This window comes from Gallus gallus, chromosome 1 (assembly GCF_016699485.2).
Source record: "Gallus gallus isolate bGalGal1 chromosome 1, bGalGal1.mat.broiler.GRCg7b, whole genome shotgun sequence".
Taxonomy (NCBI): domain Eukaryota; kingdom Metazoa; phylum Chordata; class Aves; order Galliformes; family Phasianidae; genus Gallus; species Gallus gallus.
In genome coordinates, this window is record NC_052532.1 from 97,056,562 (window position 1) to 97,084,471 (window position 27,910).

The 27,910-nt window shown below is 36.6% G+C and overlaps 1 protein-coding gene across 12 annotated transcripts in view; it reads right to left on the reverse strand.

Moving 5' to 3' along the window:
* ROBO2 (roundabout guidance receptor 2) overlaps positions 1–27,910 on the reverse strand; it is a 461,934-nt gene that overhangs the window by 15,265 nt on the left and 418,759 nt on the right. For 7 of the 12 annotated variants that reach the window (XM_040649984.2, XM_040649974.2, XM_040650000.2 and 4 more), the window contains 3 exons: positions 21,631–21,891; positions 18,214–18,422; positions 4,879–5,049 (listed from right to left, as the gene is read on the reverse strand). In XM_040649984.2, coding sequence (XP_040505918.1) covers positions 4,879–5,049; positions 18,214–18,422; positions 21,631–21,891 — 641 coding nt within the window. Of the gene's footprint in view, positions 1–4,878; positions 5,050–9,578; positions 9,762–18,213; positions 18,423–21,630; positions 21,892–27,910 lie in introns of all 12 variants that reach the window. The other 5 variants (XM_040649960.2, XM_040649927.2, XM_040649923.2 and 2 more) reach the window with 1 other exon arrangement.

A 27,910-nucleotide genomic window follows, 5' to 3' on the forward strand; every position in this document is an offset into this window, starting at 1 on the left:
CACTTGGTGTGTGCTTTATGTTCAGCACTAATTTATTTGAGAAATTTTTAGTTATGAATATAGATGTGACCTTTCATGACAATGGCAAAACTTGAGTTACTGTAGGTGGAAGCAGGAGGGTATGGGAGCTTGCCAATATTAAAATTGCTTTATAGTGTTGGCTTCCAAAACGACATTTCTTGTAATTGATTTTATTACAATCATAACCAGTTAATGTACAGAACCACAACGCTGACATCTGCTTATGCAATCTGAAATAGATATTACTGAAGTTGTAATTTATAAGCACTTTATGAAGATGCACTGAATCCAATAAATAGAGTCATAACATGTCATCTGACAGTGCTATTTTCCAAGATAAAATATTTAGTTTAATAGAAACAAAATTTTTAAGTAGTAGTATCACAGAAAAAAAAATATATTAAAATAATTGCGATATTATACCTCCTAAGATACAGCACACTTCTTCACAAATTGCTGTCTAAGAGTTGTTATTAATTAGATATCCAGAAGGTAAAAGGCTCCTGTACTTAAGCTCTCCTGCATGTTCCAGAGCTAGCTGAAAGTTTTGGAATTATGGGAGACTTATTTTATTGGCCTGCTGTTAACCTTTTTGCTTTTATACATTTGCAAAATGGGCAGGATAATTGCCTGATGAGTAGAAGTGAAATGAAAAAAACATGTTTGTAAAGCTGTTTGGGTGTTTTAGGTCTCTGGATGAAATAGCTGGAATGAAAAATGAAAATTATTTTCTGATGAAGCTTCACACAATTCTAGAAGAATTACAGGTATTACAGAATTAATGTAAGCTGGCTCCAGCATGAATACATACTTACTGAACTATGCTAGATATGTCTGAGAAGATCTGACTATATCATCTGCTTTTTCACCTTTTTACTCAGGTTGATTGTCTCAGTAACACCTACCTTTCATTTTTAATAAAAAAAGGTGGAAGAGAGCTTCATTTGGCAATGTGGCTTTCTATTCACTCCACAAGTCAAGTCCTCTACTGCAAATCTTCCGCCCTAAGTTACTAAATATGCTGTTATTTTGCTGGGGCATATATGTAACGTCTCCATGTATTTGGAGTCACGAGTTTCCTCCAATGTCACAGAGAACAGTCTTGTCTTTCCCCACACCTCTTCTTTCCCATCTCAGCCTAAGATATCTCTAAGCAACTGCGTACACATCCCTGCATACACTTGTACATATGTACATACATGATGGCTAATGGTTGGGAATTCAGCTGCTGGTAAAGGGTAAAAGAGATCAGATGACTTAGTTCTTTCAGTCCCTAACAAGCAGACTTATTACCACACAGACGGAAGCCAACTCATTCCATAATGTCAGTTACTCAAGGGAAGATTTGAATGTAGATAATTAGGGACTTAAGGAGGATTTTCAGTGAAAGCACCCAGAATGATGTCACTGATTGTCACTGCATTTCCATCTACACTACATTTATCTTCCAAGTGCCAAGTAAAACACCTGAAAATCCATACTGAGCTAGTAACTTCCTAGGCTAGTGGGATGCCATCCAAACTACCACTTGTAGCCTCTAATGGCAAGCTTATCAAACTTGCAAAGCTATCTATAAGTGTATTGAGAGGTAGGTGATGGTCTCATTGATTTAGTAATAGAGGAATTGTGATTGAGAAGCTGTAGGACATCAGAAAGCCTTATCAGACACAGATGCACGCTTCTCTTGGGATTACTCCAGCCTTCCTTTAGAAAGCAGAACACTGGCCAAATAACTGAGACATCACGTAAGGTTGGGCACAGCCTCTCATTATTAGCTGGAAAAGTTGAAAAACCAAGAAGTATAAGGACATCTCTTTCTACCTGTGCTAGTCATCTGTTTTCCTAGGGGTGATAATTACATTTAATAAGACTCTGAACCACTTTCTTGTACCAGATGGTAAGCATCTTCACTACAGCCTGCCTTAGTAAAAATTGCACATAAACAAGAGACTGGTAAAGCTAATAGTCTTAAGTCACATTTCTCTATCTTAACCACCAGCCATACTTCCACTCTGACTTCTCTTTGTTCTTTTAAACCTAATGCTCAAACAAGGAAGAACTTTCACCTTCAGTTATGCAGTTACTGTGTCATTACCCGTATGGCAAATTCCATTATTTGATAATTTGTGAATATATTGATTCCAAGAAAATAAATTATTTCTTGAACTCTAGAAATAAAAACCTCATGTTTGTATTTTATTTTATTTTATTTTATCTTATTTTATTTTATTTTTTTAAAGGTTTTCCATTATTGATCGATTCATAAAGTGTTTTTCCTTTGTCTCCACAGACTTTTACGATAGAAAGTTGAAAAACAAGTTGTACAGGAGGACAAATAGGATAATTCAATGTAGAGTCAGTCCAGAGGATTCGGACCCGAGACTGAAGAAAACAAAGAAAGAGGCTTTGGGGGGATTTTATATGGATTACTTTCAAAATTAAGCATGAAATTTTATTTTCATATTCAGTTATCATTTTTAATTTCTGGACAATGGAAATTCCTAAATGTCTGTTTCCATACATACAGGTGACAGCAGCAATCTTTGAAGTTCCTTAATTGACAAATGTCCTTTACAAATTTAGCTATGACTCAGACTTGTCTTTACGCTTTAATGACTCATATTCAGCAACGCTTGAAATGGAAAAAGTATACAATTTGTGTTTGCTTGTTTCTGTGGTAAGAAACAATGGGAAAGGATCCTGTATGACTTCTGAACACTAAATTTTTGGAACATGTAGTAAGCATTTCAGCTAGGTTCATAACAGGCAAATGTTAAGTTAATAGTGTCCTGAAGTTGTTACTGTCTATGCTTGAGAGGTTGATTGTTTAAGAACATGGTATAAAATTGGTGTTCTGACTCAAATATACTAAAGAAACTCCACTAAGATTAGTGTTTTATAAAGAATAATCAAAGACCATAGGAGATTTCTCTTCTTAAATAAATCTTAAAATCCGATCTCTTTCACCAATTTAAAGCAATGTCAGATTTTATGATGGAGTCACTCCCTGAGGAGTCACACTTCTATTCTCCTCATGACCTAAACTAGATTCCCATTTATTTTCTAGTAACTATGTTATTATTAAACACTTCTATAGTAATAGTATTTTAAAGAAGAGGGATTAAGGTCCCACAACACTTAATGCATTACAAACACACAAGTACATATAGCTAATGGTGACAAAATATATGCTATGCTGAAGGGTTAAATTAATGTATGCACAGAAAGGGGATTGCCAGCACAACTGTGGGATTGACACTCACAATTTCCAATTCCTATTCTCCTAAACATATCTGTTTGACAGATCTGTGTAGCAGTGAGGCCTCTGGAATATATCCATAAGCGGATAGCATTAATGTTTAAATCAATTCAGAGCCATAAGAGTGGGGTCTAAGCTATTTTGAGTTCTTTCCTCAAACAATATGGTAGAGATGGTGAGTCACAGAGCGTGAGCTATAATGGTAACTCTTCTGGTGAAGACTTTCACTTCTGGAATCTGTTCTCCACTTCTACTGTCTGACAAACAGGGAATCTGTCAGAACATGCTGTAAAATTGTATCAGTACATTTGATGAACATGACTGAGAGGGGAGCTGTAGTGTTTTTAGTGGCTCCAGTCCAGCCTGCATGATGTTAATATATTTTTAAACACACCTAGAGTAATAAATAGCACATTCTAAATAAACAAACTAAATATATGCTCTATCAAATCTATTTACAACATGCTGCCTGATAAAAGAAGATGATGAAGGGATTCTCAACTGATTTTTACTAGAATACAGAGGACATTTATACCAGAGTGATTTTTTTACTCCTTGCCCATATACTCAAAGACTTGTCAAGGCATACTAAAAATTAGGAGACTGACTCACTGGCATGACTCCTGCCAGTTCAGACAGTGTCATTCTGAGGGCTACTAAGACAGGTGGGACAGTCAAGTTCTCAGAACTGTTCTGCCTTGAACACTGAAAGACAGCTCAGCATGAGGAAAGTGACCACATCCCCATCTGCACTGCATGACAGTAATCCTCGATGGCTCCTTTAACACCATTTTTCCATTTGCGTGCTTCTCCTCACTGAAAATTTCAACACTTACAGTGACTAGCAAGATCAAAAGAGAAGAGAGGAAGATAGCCAGCTGCCTACCTTTATAGTCAGACCTTCTCAAGGAGTAACAGGTAGCAAAGGCATCTTTTGCCAAACTCAAGATGGGGTAGACAAAGATAATGGAAAGCTGAACTGATTTCAGTGATTAGAAGAGCAGAACGGATACACTTGAAATTTCTAGGTGGGAATTGGTGATAAGAGAGAACTGGAGATGCTTAAGTGAGAAACAAAGTCACTGAGGTCACTGAATTTCAGGGATGAAGCAGCACAGAGAAGATGCGAGACAGAGCCTTGAGAAAAGCATGGCACGTACTGCTATAGCTGTTGCATGGCAGTCAAAAACAGCAGAAAACAAAGAGAGCACTGTAGGACTGGCTGCACGATTCTTCTTAGAAATTCACTGTATGCTGGTGGTGACTACTTAGAAATGAAATTACCCAGGGGTCATGTTTTAATGCCAACTTATGTGCAATGCAATCATTTCTTCATAAGATTTATACTGAGACCTGAGAGCTCATTTGTTTAGAGCTGACTTGCTTAGAGCTGAAAGGAAGAAAGGCTCCTTGAAGAGTCACTTAACCAAGCTCCACACTGCTAGCGTTGCAATACCGCTGACGTACCTGGGGACCCTACTTCACCAAACAAGTAACTCACTGTAACAGACATTCCTTAAAAGACTGCTTTACGGCCTCCAGTTCTGCACAGCTGCGTGTTGTAGCTCATCACCAGGGCCTCCCACCACCACACTTACCATCTGTTATTCCTTCCCTACGATGAGGCAAGGGGGGTTGGTCCAACCGGCCTCCCTTGTGTTTTTTAGTGGGCCTCGGCCTCTGACTCTGAGTGACAGCTGCACTGGTGTTGCTGTCAGTAGAAAAAGGACTGCTTGGCCGAGGTCTCTGAGAGGAAGGATATGCTTTGCCTAGAAAAAGAGAAACCAGATGACAAAAATATTATTGACTTGAAATGGGCCGTTCTGTTAACGTATATTCTGAAATACTAAATCTGGTCTAACTCTCTGAGGCAAGCAAGTGTCCCCTTGAGATACCTGCTGATGTCAATTGCTTAAGTTACACCACAGTAAGCAAAGTGAGAAACTTGGCAATCCTTTGTCTTCACTTTTATAATTAAAGTCGTTCCATCTGTTGTGCTAAAACCGCTGCACACCATGTAACCCCTACCTGCTTGGCGTTCAGAACAGATGTGTCATAACAACTCCTCAGCCCTCAGCAGTGAAGGAAAACACTTCTTCAATCATATCAAATTTATCTCCTCCTGCCTTCCACCTTCACATTTTCTGAGCTAGATTCTCATCTTAGGGACTCCCATATGCACTGTATATCTGGAGTAAGTCCAGTGAGATAAACATAACTGCTTTTGCAAGCTATGTAGCAGTGCAGGTTTGTATACTTCAAGGTCTCTTAAGAAATTAAAAAAAAGGAATTTAAATAGTAACATTTTCCTACTTATTTTCATTATTTTATGTGTTCAAAAATTATTTATTCTGAATGAATTTGTTCCTCGTTTTTTTTTTTTTTTTTAATATATAGACTAATGGAGATACGTACTTTCTCTTTTATGTGTATCTTTGACGTTGTTCTTCGGAGCAGATCATGGAAAGCATCATGGCAGGAACCGCCTGAGCACAGTTCATTTACTCCATTCACTTTTTTTTCCCATGTTTTTATTCAGTTAATTAGGCTTGTTTCTTATTTAATAACGTTTAAAGAAAAGTAAATATCAGTCTTTTTTTTTTTTTTTTTTTCCCTCTGCACATGACCCTTACCGAGCATCTCAGGGGGTGTTAATGCTTTAATTTGTTTAGAACTTAAAATTATTACTTTGTTTAACATTTTCTGCACTGGAAAATTTGTAAGCCAGACAGAACGGCTCTTTCAGTCCAATTGTAGGCTCAAATGCTCTAAGGGCTAGTGGAAAGTGCCAAAATGGCTGTTTGATATTTTTCTGATCTACCAACCCTAAGCTAATATGAGGCTGAATTATCTACTGGTTAACTAGATCATGCTCTCCTGGGACTTATGTTTTTTAGTAAAACCCCTGGAAGAGCCAAAATTCTAGTGCATGAGTGCCACACTTGGTGCATCATAACAGATGGCCTTACTTCTAGCATGCCACCACATACAATAGGATCTAGATTAACCTAATCAGGAGTAAACTGCTATCTACTGCACTATTTAAAATACTTTTTGGTGCAAAAAGAGGGCAAAATGAAAAAAAAAGTAGCTATAATCTCTCTAACATACTGCTTAGCATTAAAATGCTCATGTTACAATAACATCTATCTATTGGCCTTCTGATTTTTCCTGACTACTGAAGGCTTGATCTTTTATTTTCAGACTGATGTGTACGCTGAGGAGGACCCCTCTCTTAGGCTTTGTTACCTCCCAGCCTTGTGTCCTTACCAGCTGTTGGAGGTTGCCACATCTGAACCATTCATGTGGGCATTCCTTAACTCTCCTCTCCCAAAGAAAGCCCAACTGAACTTAAAGAGTATGAACAGTATGCCTTTGCTAGCCTGATGCATTTAAACTGAATTGGGGAGCTGAACGCCCACCCAAGAAGCTAACTTTGAAGATGGGAGGAAGCAGTAATAAGCATTTGGGTAAAGGCTGGAAACATTAACCTCTTATAGCTGGCACAGCTGCAGCCAGACAAAGACAAGTGATCAAGCCCTTGTTTCACAGATAGGGGTAAAACAGCAGATGAACACAGACAAAATATTATATATCTTGTTTAAAAATAAAAAGAAAAAGGCCGCTAATGCAAAGAAATTCAGATGTGAGCCTGAAATTCCATCCTAGCTCACACTGCACAGATGTTCTGTAAAAATAAACTTGCAACGTGCAAGCACAACTAGTGAGTGCAGGATGAAGAACCTTCACACTTACTCTCTTGAGTAAAGAAATGTGATCATGAATTCAGAAAGCTGATTTGAAAAATACATATATATATATATATACACTAAAAATTCTCTCTTTTATCCCTTCATGAAAATGAAGGAAAATAAATAGCACTGACCTAAATCAGACACGGGACAAATACAAATGATGTGTAGGCTCCCAAAACACATCTTTCAATGTACCTAATATCTGATTACAGCATGTTATTTTTTTATGCAGCCTTTCCAGGAAGAACTGCTGAGCAGTGTCAGACTCTATAGTAGATTTAGTGTGTGCAAATGGAGACAAGGATGAATCCAGTAATTCGTGATTTAATTTCCCATGGGTGTTAAAAAGGGAAACTGGCTGAACTACATGACAAATCACACAATGGTTTCTGGAAAATGGAATCAAAGTGTCTTGCAGGAGAGACATCTTGTGTCTGGATTTACCAGCCCCTCTTATGCCAGACAATCAAACACATCCATGTGAGGCTATGAAGTTGGTCTTCTCATTTCATATCAATAAGAATATTTCATAGCTGTTCTGAGTGGGATAAAATAACTGTCCAAAGGAGTAAAGAGTCAGGACCTTCAGATTTCCTCCAGAGCAATGAACAGAAATAATACTGCTGTTTTTCCACTGGAAAACGACATTTTGCACTATGATGGATTTACTGTGGTACAGCAGATCCATAATAGGCTGGTCTGATTGATCGCACTACGCTGGTAGGTATCATATCATAAGGAAACTACAGTAAGTATTGCAGAGCTGTTTCCATTTGCTGGTATTTTAGTAGGGGAAAAAAGGGGAGGCTGTTTGTTTACATGTGCTTTTTGATTCAGCATTTTCTCTGAATCATTAAGAGAATAATAAGACAATAAAAAAGATAACCACAGTGGTTGGATACTCTTCTGTAACCTTAGCTCTAATAGCCTATCCAAGGAATTACATGTAAGTGCTCAGTTTAAGTGCATATGTGACCTAATTAAGCTAGGAAAATATAACTGACAAGGGAGTTCTCATCCTATTCTTTCATATTGCTACAGTAAGGAATCATACTTAAAAGTGTCTGCGTGTTTGAACTCCTGTGTGCACATACGTGGTGGAAACTGTTTCTCAGTGGGCCTAATACAAGTTGCTTGATTTTACTGAGGCCATGAAGAACAAAAATAAAATGCTTAGGAAGGATTTGTGCCTTTCATTCAGGACAGTTCAAGCAAAATGGTATATTTTAAGTGATAGTTTGGCCAAATTTGCTAAACTAAAAGAAGCAAATGAGAGTTTTAACTATTTTTAACAGTGAAATAACTGCCTTTTAAGGATGATTACATCTAACCAAAGGCAAGGTCTGAATGACTTGAAGAAGGCTGGAATTTCACCCTGTGATTTGTTGTTGGCATAGGACTTTACTGCGGATTCTTTTCTTCATTCCTAAAAGGTAGTATTTCTCATGAAATCACCGCATATAGAAAGCTGGCAGTTATCATCCCTAACATTTGGACACATTTATCATGAATGCAAGCATTTTAGCAAAGGATAAATTTTGTACAAAACTGATTGTAAAAAATTTTATATGATAGGAATATTATGGGAAACGTGGGCAGAAACAGGAGAAGAAAGCATAATAAAAAACAGGAACCTGAATGAATACTTTGGTATTATGTCAGGTGGATTTAAATAATTAGGCGGTTTTTTTTTTGTTGTTGTTGTTGTTTTCCTTTTTTTTCTATTTTAATAGGACTAAGCAAATGCAAATACATTCTTTGTTCAGAATATTTAAGAGGAAGTTGTGCTTATCTTTTTTTTGTTGTTAAAAATTAAACATAAGGAGCTTTACAATTATGAACTAAATTATATTTACTTTTCATTAATTTATTCTAGTTGATAAGACTGGTTGTTTTCAAAAACAATAGTCGCTTTACCTGTGATAAATTTCACTTGGCTAATTCAGTTGGCATAATTAAAATTAAACATAATCAAAACGTAATGATTTATTGAATTAAATATTGTTAACGTCAGTTGATTAAAAAGACTTTTAAACATTTCATATCATTTATAATTAAATCATAGCATTCCACCCCCATGCTTAGAAAAACTTCACAGAAAAGTACATTTTTGCAAGAAAAGATGCAACAGAAGAGCAGGGATGGAGATAATAGTTTAAACATGACTTTCATCATTGGAAATGTAAATGATAGTGAGGAGATGTTGCAGGAATAAAAACATCAAAGACTGCAAGGCAGAATTAATGATCTCTTAACCAAAATATTAAACAGAGCATATGTCAGTAAATCCGTAGCAGAGTCAGCATAAAGAGAAACTGCAGAAGATTGAAAGTGCTGATTAAAAGCTTGCGGTATTCACAACTTCAAATCACTAAAAATGAAACATAACGTAAGTTTTTATTTTAAATATATTGATAAAAATATCTCCATCCACCTTACTCCATGCATGTTAGACAAATGTGAAGTGAGACGCAGGTTCACTGAAAAGAAGAACAGGCAGAGACACCCTTCATGCAGAAAGCATTAACTTTGAGTCTACAAACCTGTTCTTGTCAGGCTGGTTCCATCCAGCCTAAAACCAGCTTTATCTGCTGCTGCAACCAGTGCTTGTGCAAAACTGCCGCTGGTAAAGATCGAGTCATCTGAGGAGCTACCTACACTAGATCTATGACTAGAAAAGTTACGGTCCTCATCAGACGCAGAACCCCATCCATTTACCATTGAACCTAAAAACAAATGTAGGGGTCTAGTGAGTTGTACATGTTTGATATTTTTTTGATTATCTAAATCTTAAAGACCCACTTAGTATATATTCTTTCTCAACAGGAAACCCAAAGGTTGGCTAACAGAGCTTGATAGAAAAGAGCACTATAAAAGCTAACTGGGATCTCATTCATAGTTTGCACTGTGTAACTGTCACTTTGAAAACCAAATAATACATACCCTATACACACATATAGATGCCATAATAAATTCTTTTGAAAGTTAAAAGATTTTTCCCGTGATTGATGGTAATTTTTTTTTTTTTTTTTTTTACTTTATTTAACTTAAAGCAACATTTAGTTTGATTTTTGCAAAAAAAGTCTTAATTTAGGACAGCACAAGTCTAAATCTCAGCAGGTATGGCTGAAACCAGAGCTTGGCTTCAAGAACATTCTTGAAGAAGACTGGCATTATGACATTTTCTCAACCAAAACTTTAAAATAGATGAGCAATCTTAATGACCAAAACAGAACTATTGGAAAGCAATTCATTTTACAGGATTGATTTCTCTTTTTTTAAAAAAGCTTAGAAACAGACATTCAAGAGCAGAGCAAACATGTTCTTGAATGCTGAGTCACACAGTGAGCCAGTGCAGGCCTCACCATACCCTAGCTATAGGTTACCACCACTGCAGGAGAGGAAAGCAATAACATCATCAAAAAATGGATCCAGAAAAAATATATGTATAAGAAAAAACACGACAAGAATGTAGAAATCTTGACATAATTAAAAAATGAAAAACAAAATACTAAGAGTAGGATTCATCTTTTCCACTCTTCATTTATATTTTCTTTTACTTTTTTTCACTGCAGAAAGAACTGATCAACTACCCAGTATGGCAATGCAATGTATATTTTCCAAAGCTATCAGTGAGTTCAGATTATTTCAAAGTACCAAAATTTGGTGATTACAGATGGAGTTGATGGTGCTCTGTACTTCGGAAAATCATGCATAAATGACACTGGATAGTTCTACAACGTCCAGTGGAGCACAAGGCAAAGAATACTCAGCTACTACCAAATAACCAGCTTCGGTCCAGGAACAGAGCAGTCATACTAATAAGTTACCAACTCTAGCTGAAGTGTAGAGCTATCAGAATGCTTCTGGGACCTGAATTACTGCATGGCATTGTGTGGCACCATGTAGACACAGCATATTGTTCTGACATAGAAAAGTTGCCTCTTCATCTTAAAATATCTGAAGGCTGCTTTTTAAAAAGTGGCATAATGAGAAAAATCCCAGTGAACCAATGAAGATCAGTTCTCCAAGATCTGACAATACTTGTGGAGAGATATATCACGGACCTGACCTAACAATTCCTTTAGCACAGGTGAAATTATATCAACATACATAAGATGAACAGTGGCATCATGTCACGTTCTTCAAAGTTTTTTTAAAAGTTGTCCAATAAAGTATTATTTTGTTAAAAATCATCAACTGTTAAATCAATACTGGCTTGCTTATGCTGGAGTACAAAGCCTAAGAACAATGGATTATTTTGTGATGCTGCAGTGACTGAATCCTTTGATGTTAGCAAAGTGGCAGGCTATAATAACAGAAGTCCATGCACTCCTAAGTTACAAAAAACAAAACAAAAAAAAAAAAAACAAAAACAAAAAAAAAAAAAAAAACCAAGAAAACGAAAGTAAGAAACTGAAGAGGTCTATGGAGGTCTGACAGGCAGAAAGTGTTAAGTGCAACAGAGAGTGACAGAGAACAGAGAGTGACAGAGTTAGATTCTGCTTGCTAAGAGCACACACAGAATTGTTGTTTTCCAAACAGACTTGACTTGATGCAGACAAATGTAGGGAAGTCTAGATAGCAACAAGGGAAGGCTGAAGCTGAATTTCCTTGAGAAAAGGAACAAACCGAACTAACAATCAAAGTGTGATGGGACATCAGTGAGAATGGAGAGCAAAGTCTCAGCAACAGTTATTGCTGATGTATGAAAAGAGATACTAGAGATAAAACACTTCATGAAGATGTAAGAAAATGAAATGCTATAGCTGAGAACATTTTCAAACAATTGCTTATCAACACATTCCACAAAATATGTAAGCAGAAGCTGAAACATAAAAATATGACTAGACTCACAGATATCAAAGGAAAATATTCAGGTGCTGAAAATTTATGATGTAGTTTGTTAGTTCAATGGCCTAAGTATTTTATACATTCTACTTTGTATGTAGGTACATGAAAATATACACTGAATAGGATATGTATGAGCATACATAGCTTTTCTATATCTGTAGACAAAACAATGGATCTTTTCAATGAAATTAAGTTTGAATTTTCATTTGCTCACGTTGCTATACCCATCTGCTAACCACTAAACAGTTACACGCATATAATACACATGATTGTTTGGATGGAATACTTTTGCAGTGTATCTAGAAGCAGTTGCTATATTCCATCTGCTCTTAGAAGGATTAAATCTAGTTTAAAAAAATATCCACATTTGAAACGTGTAATAGACTAAAAATCCACAAAAGCTTATAATGCTCTCTCCAATGAGTGTTTATACACTTATTCCTCTACACACACATAGCCATGCCAGATTTTCTTAATAACACCTACCTATCAATAATCAGTGAAGCACTGCCATCAGACTCCCAGTTTTTCAGGCAACCCTCTAGGGGATCTGCTCCTGACCTCTCAAGGACAACAAACACCAGCTAGGCTAGGAACAGGTGCCCTGCCTGTGGGTTGAATACAGCAGCTCAGTCTTTGCATGGACATGAGCTTTACTGGGGGAGGACATCAACACAGATGACAATTAAAGCAAACAATGATGTTACTTCTGGTTAGTGGACCACCTGTGGACTGTAAGCTGAAGAAAAGCTCTTCAGAACTACTCAAGTCAGCAAGCTAACAGTGCAATCTCCACATTTTTTCAACTGGTTCCTGAGCTATCGAGTTTCCCTATTTGTTCTCTTTTTTTTCCCCAGCAGCACTCTAGTTTTGTTTGCCCTCCAGAAGCACAGATGTGACCCAATGGGCACAAGCCTGCTCCAGCCAGCCCAGGCCCCTTATACCTCTATGCAGCTGCCTTCATTCTGTGCACAAGGGGAAGCCTTCCCCAACGGCATTTACCAGCCTCTTGATTTCCCCAATCAGGCATACTTTTGTTTCTCTCTGAATAAAGGCAGCATAAGAGATGCTGACATCTCTTTCAGATCAACTATGCATTTTCAGATGGAATGAAATAGGCTTTTAGTATCTCCTTTACATGCAGCTCACTGTGTGTTCTCCAAGAGCACATTTGAGTTTTTACGCTTTTTGGCAACTGTAAATTTTACTCTTGCTGACAGCAGCAGTAAATGCTTTATGCGGAACAAAATCAACTCTGTGAAATGTTGAACTCTGTTTTCTTGCTCCATAAAATATCTCTTGGTGCTAATGCAAACAGAAAGCTCCTTGCTCTCAGGGAAAGGTGAAGGGAATAGAGGTGCCAGCTCCTTGTAGGCTGCACGCTACAGCTTTTAGTGGCATTTTGCCTACAATTAAAACAGTATTTTTTCTTTGGAAGGTGTAGTCTTGCTTTACTTAAGGTAACAAAAAGTCTAACACACTTGTGAAACAAAATCTGCTCACAGCAAACCTAACGTTTTTGAAAATTCCATGCAGTGCTTCTCTGCATGCACAAAAATCTACATGCTTAAAGATAACTGATGTCACTGGGACTTGTATGTGAGTGCTTGCGCGCTTTCTTTCTTAAAAGCACAGAGCACACACTAACATTACATGCTTCCTCCTCTGCAGACATTCTGATAGAACACGACCAGGCTGCTCAGGTTTGTCAGATGTGGTTGAAGTCCCCAGTGGCTGATGCTGAAGTCCTCTAGCCTGCGTACAGGAAGAAGATATTCACCTCCTTTAGGTCATAATTATAAAGAAAGAATGACCACTAATTTTAATGGAAGTGATTAAATAAAAGGGGGCAACAGTTGTTGTGCCATTAGATAAAAAAAAAATAATGGAAGGTGCTGAATGCAGAATATAAATAAGATCATACTTCAAAAATTTGACTTGGGCTTATACTTTACAGCATACTTCCTCAGAGATGCCCCAAATATTAACCATATACACCTGAAATAAACACTTTTTTTGAGAGGGAAAGGGGGAAGTGGTGTTAAACTCTAAATAAGTGGAGTCAAATCATATACACATATCTGACACTTCAGAAGTCCAAGCAAAATTAATGCTTTTCATAACCACGTAATGAAAAATGAATTTATGCCACTTAGACAAATTTATCTTTGTTTGCATTTTCAATCTTTTTAGATTTTTTGGTTTCCATATTGCTGAAAAGCACAAAAAAAAATCTCAAATTTATTCAAGCTGTTAGAAGAGAAATGCACCCAGAACATTAAGTAGTTGCTCAAATGTTGCTGAGCAATAAAGTACTATGATAAAGTGGCATCTTGCTGTGTCTCTATTACTTCTTCAACACTAAAATTAATTTATGATCAGTCATCAATTCATTTACATGTCGTTTTATGCTAAATCCATCCTTGCTGATGAATGCATATCCCTAGATCCATTAAGCTAGAGTAAAGTCTGTGCTTTGTAGTATGACCCTGCTAATTGTTGCATTACCATTTTTATGAGATACAAAAACTACCAGTTTCCTACTTTCTGAGTACATATTTAATCCATGAAACACATTCTTCCTGTTAAATGCAATCTTATAAAATAGAATCTTCTGCAATAGGCATTCCTATCCAAATCAATATAAATATTGAACTCTGTCTTGATAAAATATGGCTCATCAAAGTGATTTTGTGCAATTTTCAAGAATTATTCAATTTGTGCTCAGATGCAATGAATGAACAACTTTTGCCATACAGTGATCAGTGACTCTTTTAATCAAGACTAAAACACATCAAATAAGAGATTTCTTTTTTGCTGAGCTATCCATCCTATGGCAATCGTAATAATTTCAAATCTATATAATTTTATTTAAAAAAAATCAGTTTTGTTATACATATGCAGTAGTATTCTTTACAAGAATGTCTCTCTACTTCTATCAGTTAGATAGGAAAAGAGCCTGTTCTAATGTCCATGCTATTCAATGGGTCTATCTCACCCCTCAGTAATTGACTGTGTATTAAAAATCAGTAGAAATTTTACAGCTGCTCTTCAGTGTTTTGTTAGTTTGCTTGTTTTTGTTTGGTTTTGTTTGGTTTTGTGTTTCCTTGTTGTTGTTTTTTTTTTTTTTTTTTAATCAGAATCAGGAACTTAGCATCCTAGCAAACTGCTGGGAACAAATCAAAATGTGGTCTTTACTTCCTTATTCTGACTCACAAATGGTCAAATCTAAGCCTCCCTCCTTGAGATTTCTTTGCAATATCTGGAAAATGTTAAGACACTGTGCATTTCTCCTTTCTTTTCATTCTGTTATACCTGTCAACATTATGTCTCTGCCACCTGAAAAGAGAAAACCATCATAGTGTAGATTAAATCCCTGTCTGAATCTTCAGTTAGCTGTAACTAAAACTCAAGCGCTTGGAACACAACCTGATTTTAAACACTTTATAGGAGCAATACTATGTTTGTGGTGAAATTTAGCAGTTTGAGCTCAGTTCACCCAGTGCCAGCATTTCCCCACTGAGAATTCCACTTTTGGCATTGGATGAAAAACTCAGCTCAGCCATGAAATACAAAGTACCATTGCACTCCAGGAGTGGGTACCTTCAAGTCCTCACCGAGGCATGCTAACAGTGCAAGGAAACACATCCTGCTCACCCTACAGAAATTCTATCAACTATTCTGGGCAAGTCCAGATCAAGGAATGTCAACTTAGTTTTCATACAGACACTGAACTCACAGAACATGCTTAAAAATGTACAGAAAAAATGCTTCTTCAAGCTTAGCTGTTCTCATTTCTCTCAGATTTTTAATATGTTTAAAGTACAATCATGCTATGTCAATTCCTAGGAAGATGCTGGTTTAAATCATCGTAAGCCCTATAAGAGGCAGCTTTTATTTTCTCAGTTGAAAAAAAAACAATTTAGTTCTTCAACAATTCTAAAAGCAATCAAGTTAAAGAAGGAGAAACAGCTTAGAAACAGTGGATGCAATTTCTTTTATGCCCTCTTTAACACTAGCAAATACAACCTGGACGGGTTCGCAGAAACAGATACACAAAATTAAAATTCTCCTTTGAAACAACTCCCCTAAATAAAATAAGCAATTTCCTTCCATCTCCTAGTAAAAAGCAAGCCCAACCAGAAAATTGAGATTTTGCCCACATAGTAACTAAGAAAAACAGAAGTAGGGTTTTTATTCCAAGAGTTTGCAATTTTATAGATCATTTAGAACACACTGAATGTATTTTTGCAAGGTTATAGTTTCACAAGTGTTTTATGTCAATCTAAGTGTTGGCTATAAGCTATTGGAGTAGCCTGTCATTTTGCTTTCTTTCCGGCTGCATGGTCCCCTCCTGCAGCGCCAACAAACACATTGCCATGCAGTGAACCAGATCGAGGAACAGATCCAGCTAGGAATTAAACAAGCAAAGAAAAGAAAACAAAAGGAAAACCTTAATTTTCAGCTAGATGAACCAACATCAAGGTGGTGGTGTGGACAACTGGGTGTGAATTTGATCTCTTTGCATACATTCCCAGCCTACATTACCAGGTTCTGCTCGATTTCCTCCAACAAATAAGTAAATAAATCAGCAGGTTTTTATAACACTCCGATAATTAAACTACTCTTAAAACTAAGAAAAAAAAGTTTGATTCTTATTTGTAAAAGCATAAACTGCAATGGGCACAGAAGTCTTTGAATCAGAACCGAATTACAGCTATTTCTTATTTAGCATGAGGTAGGTTGGTCCAAAATATTAGGGGAAAATGTAAATGTGCAAAACACTCATTTCCTGATTTACAGTTATATCCGCACTGACATATTAATACATACCAAATAGAAAATATATGGCAACACATTTTTTTATTTATTTCTGTATCACTAGTGTAAAACCCTTACTGCATTCCTAATGGAAACATTTCTGAGCCATTAGCGAGATATGCAAAAATATGCAGAATTATAGCCTGAAGGAGATTACACTAGAAATTCAAGCAAAGTGACTTAACATACTCATGCGCTAATAAGTTAACCTTCTGGATTCAGGGATTTAAACTTTAACTCTACAGCCTTCAGTTGGACCTGGGTTTCAAATCACAGCAGTAGAGCTACAGTTCTTAAGCCTTAATTAGATTGGCAAGCAGTCTGGCCCTAGGGTGAGGTAAAAGCCTGGAAAGTGGGATAAAGCAACACACTATTTAATTCAACAAGGGAAAAGGAAGGAAATTATAGGTATTGATGCTCCACTACTGTCATATTCCTGTAGTGTTTTCAGAATAACAATGTTTAAATAAGGGTACCAAATCCTTGAAATTTCCAAAGTTCACAACAAGGAGAAGAAAATAAGCTGTGCTGTTGTAGTAATGCTTTAGTGAGCCAGTCTCTTTTCAGGTGCAATTAACAAGCTAGTATTCTTCCGTAGAGCACAAAGACTGAAGAGGCACCCAGCAGCTGTCAGGAGCTATGGACACTATGCACATCTGGATCTACAATAAACCTGAATATTATGGATACAGTATGTTGTACCGAAGCCCAAGTTCAGCCTAAGGGGATTTTGGAGATACGTAAAAAAGTTCAGTGTGTCCATATAAAGTCTGTATTTTTTTAAAAAATATATTTCACTGCCTTTATTTCATCAACACAATTTTCCTTATTCAGATTCTGTACAGTAGTTTATCACACTCTTCTAGGTCCCCTTTGATTATCCCTGTTGTAACTTTCCAATGCATGCAAAGGGTGAAAAGCAGTGAAGTATCAGAATAATTAAATAACTTAACTGAAGGGGAACAATTACTAAATTCTGCAACACAAACTACATGCAAAACACACATTTTTTTTCCAACAAGTTATACTGCACTACAACTAAATGTTGTGCTGATTTAACTAACTATGCTTATTTTGAAGTCTTCTAATTTCTTCATGTCCATCTATGAAAGCATTTACCCAGCAAAATATCTGAAAATTATTTAAGATAACATTTTTATGCTGCTCCTGATGTATGAAACATATATTCCAAAGCTGAGGTTTTCCCCCTCCTTTTTATGTAACTGGCTTGCTTCTCCAGTAGAGTGAACTTCTTATGAAAGCTAGGATATAATTGAGTTTTCTTTTGAGTCTTTAAAGCTTTTTAAAATTCATGAATTTTCTTATCATTTTGCACCAACACAAAGTATTTTCAAATCCTTCTTTAACTTAGCATTCAATATTAACACATTTTAAATGTTACAGAAATAGAATGGAATAAATTTTCACTTTAAAAGTGTTTGTTTGGTGATGTATTTTCCTGCAAGGAACAAGCTGGTGTTAATGTTTACTGTGTTTGGTTACCTGTCACAGAGCTGTCTAGATTGTCCATACTGGAGCCTGGAGTATGCTCTAGACCTCTCAGTGGCCTATTGATTTCTAGAGTTTCTTCTTCAATATCATCCTCATCATCATCTGGAACGTCTGTTTCCAAGTCTGAAATAAGGTTTCCAGATACATATCCTAGGGGTGGAACTGGAGCCTGAGGAGGTTGTGTATTGCTTTGGATGTGCCTACACAAACAAACAGACAGGAAAAAGGCATCAGAATGAATGAGTTTGTACTTTGTGGTCACTAGAAGATAAGCCTCTCAATAAGCCCTGAAGCAGATTTACAAAACATGCTTGTTAGCTCAAACTCAAGAAAAATCAGTTCAGTTATTCACCATAGCAGAGTATCTGCACACTTTTCATTATTACATATACTACCCCTTCTATAACACAGGGAAGGCTGAGATTGTTCTTTAACAGCTGAGGAGCTGATGTACACAGAAGTGTGTAGGAAGTCCATGGAAAAGCACAATTCTAAATCCCAACCTAGCACATAAGTGTCTAACCCTACATTCCACCTTGCAAATCAGGCATTTGAGCCAAAATTAAATTTTACACCTCTGCCTGAACAGACTCAATGCTCTGTCGTAAAACTCACCCTGAAGAGAAGGAAATGGCCTGTAGGATAAAAGAAATTTTCAAGTCCAGCGAGTCCATTATCAATAAAGACTTTTTACTTTATTTCAAGTAGTTTATCTGACTTAATTGCAGCAGTATTAGGGAATGCATGTGTGAAATTACTGCATGCAATTAAAAAAAAAAAAAAAAAAAAAAGGAAAAATAAAGATAAAAAAACATCCACAGAATAATTACACGACCAAAGCCAAGCACTGGGTTTGGAGTTTCACTTATATGGTCCTCTCAGAGGAAAACGACCCTCAGCTTTCATTGCAGCATTTTCTACAGCACTACAGGTACACAGCAAGCTGTGCTGGGGGACCCAGACACGACTGGCCTTGGCATAAATGTGTGTATGGGGCTTGAATTTGGGGCTGAGCCATGCAAGAGCCCTTGGATATCTGTTCATGAGGTGCTGTGACCTGATGCCATTTGACAGAATTCTGGGTGGGATCCAGGACTCCGCTGGTCTTATGCTAGGACACCAGCATAACAGAGAAAATTGCAAATGTCACCTGTTTGGCTACCTAGATCTCTTATATTTTCACTGAGCTCCTGGTGCTATTTTATTGCCTACATTTCATAAGTACAATAATTCTCCTTATTCAAACAGTCTTTTTTTTTTTTTTTTTTTTTTTTCATAATGTTAATCTATTGGATCAGAGAATGTCATAGTAAATGTTATGTACTGCTGGAATCTCTTTCCACCTTTGTGTGTAGGCTTTAAATTGTTGCTTAGCCTGAAGCTTATTTGCAGAGCAAAGACTGTCTTTCTAATATACAACCTCCTGATTAACAGCTCTTGAATATTTTTCTGTCTGGACACCAGGGTCTTGGCTATGCAGTATTCAAAACACTGCACTAAAGGGCACTGTGATCTAACACCCTCAATAAACAGCGTGATTAGCTCCCCATCAAGCAAAATACTTCAGTATATGCTTAATGTTAAGCATGTGATAGAACAATTGAAGTCAATTTCTCATGTACTTGTAGTTAAGCATACACTTAAGTGATTTGCTGGATCGAGGCCATAATGATTACATACTTTTCTAGTAATCTAGTAATGTGCTTTTAAATTCCTAATTGGCTGGTCTCTAAATATCTCTTCAGTTACTCCTACAGTAACCTGATAGATCTCATCTTGTTGTCTTTTTTCTTTCTGTACTGGACAGGCTAAACTTGTGAAAGGAAAACAAAGAAATCTTCCTCCCCGCTGCAGGCAGTGGAGGATTTTCCTCTGACTTTGAACAGCCTTTGCTAGACCCTTTAGTAGCATGGTGCATCTCCAGCCAACCAATCTCAAACCACCCATATTTGCAGCTCTCAATATATACCTCTAAACCTGCAGTAATAACCTAGTGTGAAAATACATGTTTTTAACTATTTTTTTTTTCATAGTTTCACGTGCAATTACTATGTCCTTAACAGGAGAGTGATGTTAAAATCTGCATATTCCTAAGTATATTCCAAAGTTAAAAAAAACTGTATATCACTATCCCTCTTATGAAAGTCTTTGATCAATTTTCGTTTTTGCAGATGACCTTCCCTGTCAGCTGCTAGAGGCTTTGCCACTGCACCCTGTCTCGTTACGCGCTACCAGGCTGGTGCCTGCACTTTGCAGGGTGTAGAAAGCATAACAGCTGCAAAATGCAGCAGCACTGCCTGTGCAGACAGGACGTGTATCTGGGAAGCCAGCCACCTTCATCAGGCCCAGTTTAGCTGCTGCCTGGGATTTGGGTCTGTCCCACAGCAGGCTGGGTTCCATGCTTGGCAGCGTGGCACTGCGGTGGGACCAAAGTGCCCTGTTGATGGAGCATAGATTGCAGAGAAGCCTTCAGGCTTCGACAGAGTCCAGGGAAAACAGCTGGCTTTGATTTGGCATGGCCTGCCTACCTGCCTGGTTTATTTACGGTAGCTCAAGCTGAATAACTTTGCGGCTTTATTTACCGGTATGGAAAGCTGCTTCCCCTCTGGCAGCATGCCACTCTGTAACTAGCTTCACTTCTGTCCTCTGAGAGTCTCAAGCTTTGTCTGGATATAAAAGTTTCTAAAGGACAGCTGCCACTTAGGGAACATCCAGAAAGCAACTGACCTTCACTGAATCCCCTTCTGGTGCAGATGACAAGTTCCCCTCTCAGTCCCCAAAGAGATTGCTTCTGTTTGTTTTACAGGGGAAATGTTACTGTGGTATTTGCTTGCTCTTCTCTTAAATAGGCATAAAGCACTCTGAAATGCAAGATACGCTCTGTAAATTCTAACTTCCTTCAAGTCTTTTCTGGGTTTTCCCTGTAAATCGGAAATTTTCCTGGTGTTTCAAAATACAGCCAGATATAAAAATGCATCATTCTCATGTGATAAAGAGTAAAAACTGCTACACTGCTATTTCAAGTAATTAGCATTATTTTTAATCAGAGCTTTAGTCATTCATTATTTTTGAAAATTCTATAAAAATCATATCTTCTGCTAGCCTGAGAACATTGTGAATGGCATATAAGTTGTCAGTAGGTGGGTGATAACTATTCAGTATAAGCAAAACTCCAGAAGAATCTTTTTTAATATATATCTTTTTAGTCAAGCATTATGATTTAAAAAGCATATTTCAGTGTTTATGGCCTTTGCACTACAGATACAGTTTTGCCATTTCCTCTTCCATCTTACAGTTTTGGAAACGTTAGCAAAATGTTGTTAAACAGAATTGTTATTGATACAACTCAGGAATAGATTAATACTGTTTTCATTTCCCAGACTACAAGTGACCCCTTCAACCATTTACCATGTCTGCTTTGCTATATCAAACTGGTAGGCCCTGGTTAATTCATCGAGGTGGGCTTGAAGCATTGGCTGCATCTCCTCTCGCGGAGAAGGCGTGAGGGTTGCAGTTGATTGTTGCCCAAAGGAGATCGCAGGTGATGAAGCTACTCCTCGCACAGGAGGTGTGGGAACACGATCATCATCTTCTTCAAGCTCATCCTCCATGCCCTGATGGAGGTAGGTCTGAACAGGCAAGGGTGGACACCAACCATCACTGTCATATCTAAAATAAAAACCAAGTAAACTTAGTATATGTCAAATCTCAGCTCTGAAGTACAGCAGCGGGTATACAAGCATCAAACTTGCTACAGTTTGATTCCTCACACACAGTGTGAGATAAAACTTCTATTGAAAATAGGGTCATACTTGCTTTAGTTCTCCTTAGTAATCCTGTTTAATTTTTCCCATAGCTGCTAAGCAACTTGAGTAAGATGTGCAACAAAAATAATGACAGATCCATAATCACATTTGTTGATGGTGATAACATTCCTCCACAATCAGCTACAAAAATTAACTAACTCACTTCCTCAATCATTAACCTAGGAGAACGTACTGAAGATTGACCTAGATATGAAAATAGGAGCATTTAAAAGACAGAGTGAGCTTTATGTAGCTGCATCACAGAATCATAGAATGGCTTGGGTTGGAAGGGACTTCAAAGACCGTCTAGATACAACCCCCTGCCATGAGCAGGGTAGCCACCCACCAGATCAAGCTGACCAGTAATTCATCAAGCCTGGCCTTGAACACCTCCAGGGATCGGTCATCCACAGCTTCTCTGGGCAGCCTGTGCCAGTGCCTTACTGAATTCTTCTCTGAGTGAAGAATTTCTTCTTAATATCTAACCTAAACCTCTCCTCTTTCAGTTTAAATCCACCTCCCCCTTGTTCTATCACTATCTATGCATGTAAAAAGTCAGTCTCCCTCCTGCTTGTGAGCTCCTTTCAAGTACTAGAATATCTCAATAATCTGTACTTATGTGCTTCCTTACACCCACCTCCCCCTTTATTTGTCTGCAAACTTACTATTTGTTTTTAGTTTGTAGCTTCTATAAAAAGCAACACTTTCCACACAATTTTTGGTCTTTCTACATACTATATATGTATCTACCATGATGTGTAATACATTCATGCAGCACTTGCCCTAGGCATATGCTATGCAGCAGTGCCAATGATAAGATACACTTAGTACACAAGTTGACAGCTCTGCCCAGAACCTCACCTTCTAACCAACCTTTACTGGGACTTACCTAGACAGTGTTAAATTTCTGAATACTTCTAACACAGCTCTCCAAAGTACATTAAAATGTTAACAACCACCAATACTCTTCAACACCAAATTAATCTCTCCTCACATATATATAAGAAATGTTCTAATAGGTATTACATTTTTCTGGTTCTATTTTTGATCTTTCATCTGGAATGTAAGAGATGAAGCTGTATCTGATCAGGATTAGAAACAGATGTTTTATATTCTTACATAAGTTTTGCCAGAGATTCAGTCCTTTCCTGTCTCTGGCTTCAACATGGACCTTTCAGTCAAAGACTGTATTATTGTACCATTCCAGGACCCTGACCCTTAGAGACACCATCATTAACCAAAACATGTAGGCCCTACTGCCTGTTCCCATACCTTAAGCAATGCTTCCCCAGAGCAATGCCCTAATCCAAACATGACTTCTGCTGAGCACACTTCTGCTAACAGAACTCAAATCTCAACACTGTCTGCTCTTCCCATACTCAGCACATCCAGCCAGTCTGCAATCCCTTGAGTGTCTCCTTAATTCCCAATGTATTCCCAAATACCTCAGGATAGACAGCTCTTTTGAAAAAACAAGTAGACAACTAAAAGCTCTCACAGCTCCTTCACGGTCAAATCATCTCATACCCTGAAGGCCATTCCCAAGCATCATCTAAGTCACTTTCCACCTTCAAGGTCTTCAGACAGGGTACACCTTTTGGTCTCAATGCTGCAAACAACGCATTGAGCTATATAGTTAATTTCTTGAAGTAAATTAAAAATGCTCCTTTAAGGTTCCTTATTTTGTAGGAATTATCAGTGTACCTGAGAAAAGTGAATCACTGACAGTTTTCTCATGTGAGGAGCTGGGTTTCAAAAAGGCTGGGAACACTGAGACAGAGAAGTTTCACAACTCATATTATGAACAAAAGATTTACTTTAAGCAAAAATGAAGATTTCTAAAATTAACTAAATGCCTTTTCCATTATTCAAAAGTCCGTAGGCTGCATTTAAAATTACAGATTCAGGACAGCTAAAAATCTGACTTAAACAGCTGAAAGTCTATGAAAGATGTAGATTGTAATTAAAGCTGGTATCATTTTAAATTTATATTTAGATGTAACCATGTGCAGATATACAGAAATATGTATGTGTACAGAGGGACAAATGAATGCTGTGTCTTAACACTATGTATTAGGAGCTATTGGATGATTGAGTATCCATTTTCAGAACAAAAAGTTTCCAGAAAATGTTATATAATGTACATTCAATTCCTTAGGAGACAGTGTATTAATAGCTTTAATTTGTCTTTCTTTGCAATATTCACGTATGACATCGACACCTGAAGATGAAGAGACCATCCTAACTCATGCTATTAAAAATCTTCAGTGCAACAGCTCTGTTACTCTTTTTCAACCTCATGCTTAAGTGTAATAGCATCTTCCTTAAAAGGGACAGGGCTGAAAGAGACTCCTTAGTGACTTTACAGTGGTGCATAAATGAGCTTTGGAGGCACTCGTCTTTTGACCCTCCTTGTTTCAAATCCCTAGATGTTCAGCTTGACAGTCAATTTCTTAACAAAAAAGATTCTGCACAAGTACAGTATCTTCAACTAGGTTTTCTTTGAAATAGAGAGGAGCCTAAGCCTGAAGCTCAGGACACTGAGATCCAAAATTTTAGGTATCTTTATAATGTAACATGTCTGAGAAGTCATCAGCCTTAGCATTCAATTTAGCAAAAATAAATCTGAAAGAAAAAGCAAGCAAACCTAAAAGATGACATTGTAACTACATCTCATATAAATGATAAAGTTCTTTAAACTTCTGGAACTAACAGTGAATATTAGTCACATCCATGTATTTTTCAGATCCTTCGGTAAATGCAACTCAGAAAAAAGTGCATTCAACTTTTTCAAGTACTTCTTATTAAATCTAAAACCTTTAATTTCACTAGGAACCTCTGGTTGTAATTTCATGATGATTAATTTTAAGTCCAGTTGACAAAAATGAATATATTTCTAAGAATTTTTATTTTAACCTTAGCTGTTTTATTCCATATTAATCTTTTTCTCTTCATTTGGTTCATTTCCCTGACAGGGTTGCTTCTTCAAAATTAAAAAATACAAGTGATAGATAAAGGGAATTCTGTTTCAATACACAAATAGTTGCAGGAAAGAAAACTTCCTTCTCTAGCCCTTAAAAGAAAGTTTTTTTTTTTTTTTTTTTAATATATAAAATGTATTATCATCTATACTTGTTCTCAATAGATACGTTTCTAAAGATAGTAATTTTACTATCACATACATTAACATCCAGCAGCTATACTCCATTTGAAGTTGTAATCAGTAGTAGGAAATAAAAATAACCAATCAGAACTGTGGTTGGCTTCATGCATATTACTGGTGAAAAATACAAAGAGATGATGAAGAATAATAAACAACAATTTCCTTACTGTCAAACGTATAAGATAAAACCAAGCAAAAGCATCTTCTCTAAAAAAAGGCAGAAAAAAAGGAATGTTTGATTGACCAAACAGACTGTGAAGTAGAAGGGACTATGTGAAGTAGAACAGACTATGCAAGTAGAAGGGCAGGGAACAAGCAGAGAGTTTGTAGAAGGCCAAGAAGAAGGGAAAAATTTCACAGGAATGAGTTTGCTAGGGAAACAGCACTAATAAACAGACTTCCTTCACAGGTTAAACTGGAATTCAGTATATTCCCAGATCTACCATGTTGCATACAATGACTGCTTGGATTTGCATGTACATATTTTGTTATGTTTGTTGAAGCTTATAGAAAAATGGGGGTGAATGTAGACCTTGATTCTTCTGGGGACAAGACGGTAGAGAGATTCAAGAGATGTTTTTTTCTTCCTTTCATGTTTAAGTGAAGCGACTGGTTTTCTGTCATTGCTACTGTGGATTGTTTCTTGTAATTTATTTACCAGAAAGACACTAATATTAATTTCTAATACATAAAATAAGGTGCCAAAATTGTTTAGTTTATTTGGGATACTCATGCCCATAGAACTCACACTTGAATTCAATAATCATAGGAAGAGATGCACAGAAAAAATGAGTATTTATATTCCAGCTTCCTTGTTTTATTGCTCTAAATGTTCACTTCTCATATCACACTGTGAGAACTTCATTAAAGTTTTCCATTTTTCTGACTAGAAATTCATTTTTTAAATGTAATTCACAATGTATGTATGTTTGCATATAATTAATTCTGAAGTTAAAGCACAGTGAACTTGTCATACATAGTGTATATCAAAGAAAAGGAAAACAAGACAGTTTGAACAATTAAAAAGGAAAGCATTTTTCACAACATTAATGGAAACACAATGGAAACATAAGGAATGCAGTCTATGATTAATTCCATTTTAGCATGTTGAAATCCACAGAAACAAGATTAACCCCCTGAATACAGAATGGCCATTAGTATTGGATAGGTCAGGAAGTACAAGCATTGCAGTTTCAAAAAGTTCACTGAAGCTTTTTGCAAATTACTGTAGCTCAAGACTGACACTGTAAGTCTAATCTTTTATTCTGTATTTGTCTTTGACTGGTAAAATGCACATTAGAGGATCTTATTATAATCACTCTTAATGAGCTACCATAAAAACAACAACAACAACAAACAAAACATAAAAGAATAATTTAAAAAATAGACAGGGGAAAAACTGAATTGATAGGAACCTGCAAGACCGGTGATTACCTTATCCTTAAATACAAAGTGTTGTCTTGGTGACCAATATAATTCCTTCTGGCTAGATAACAGATATTTTATGCTACTGAGATGTGAAGCTCTGTGTCACAAGGGATTTCTTTGGATGGTATTTCCATTTACCTTTTATGCTATTTCATTGTCCTTGAAGAAAATGTAAGTTGTTCACCTTCTATAGCTTAATTATTTTAATGAAGTGTCTCAACATGTGTTTTAAGGACATAAACTGATCATTACAAATACTACATAGCTAAACCATCTGGAATTTATTTTATTTTTATAACAGAATACAGGAAAAAAAATGTTTATATGCACTTTTTTTCTTGATATTTCAAAAAGTATTTACAACCAGTAAGCTTACTCACTTTCCTTGATATTTTGTTTGGAATTCTACCTCTAATATAGCCTTCATTTTAAAAGGAACTCTACTGATATACAGTTAGTTACCACTCATTTTAAAAGTCAAAAATTAACATTTAGATCTTCTGATTTTCATCATAGAAGTACTTACAAAAGTGATAAGACTTGGAATATTTTTATTCAGTAAAACTATTAAAACGATTTTTAAAACATATGCTTCATCATTAGAAAATATTGATTATTCCATGTATTTAAGCAGGTAGATTTGTCCCAGAAAGAACTGCAGTGATTTTCATAGGCACCAACAGAGTTGATCACAGTAAACTATTTTTCTATGTGTTCTGATTTTCCTCCAGAGTTTGATAATCTGGTATTTCATATAATTTCCCTTCATTGAAAGCATTCCATAATTGTACTTTGTGTAGAAAATGTCTCTTCCCTCTTATTTATTGCTTTTTATGTGATTTTTTGTCCTTGAGAATAAGTTTAAGATATCCAAACATAAATGAAAAGTTCCAGAGTCTCAAGAGTTGTTTAAATTCAAAAAATAACTACAAATAATATACCTTCTTCAACTGTGAAGTTTCTTCTAAAATCCAGTGAGAAGATTATTACCAACTGGTTGATCTTCTAAAATCAATTCGATTTTGTATGTATTTTTTTGTTCTGTTGCATCAGACAACAGAAAACAGGCAACATCAAGCCAGTGAAGAAATACAGGAGCTATATTATGTCATCCTTACTCACCAAGTCCCGTAACCTACAAGCAGCCTCAACAAAATTCATTAGGCTAACTGTGAAGCAAGATAAATTCTTGGCATGAGTAAGCAGAGGAACTCTCATTGCTTCATCATCATGAAGCAAGGTTGTTTTTATTTCCATCTTCATGAGAAGCTACTCATACAGTCCTCCTCCA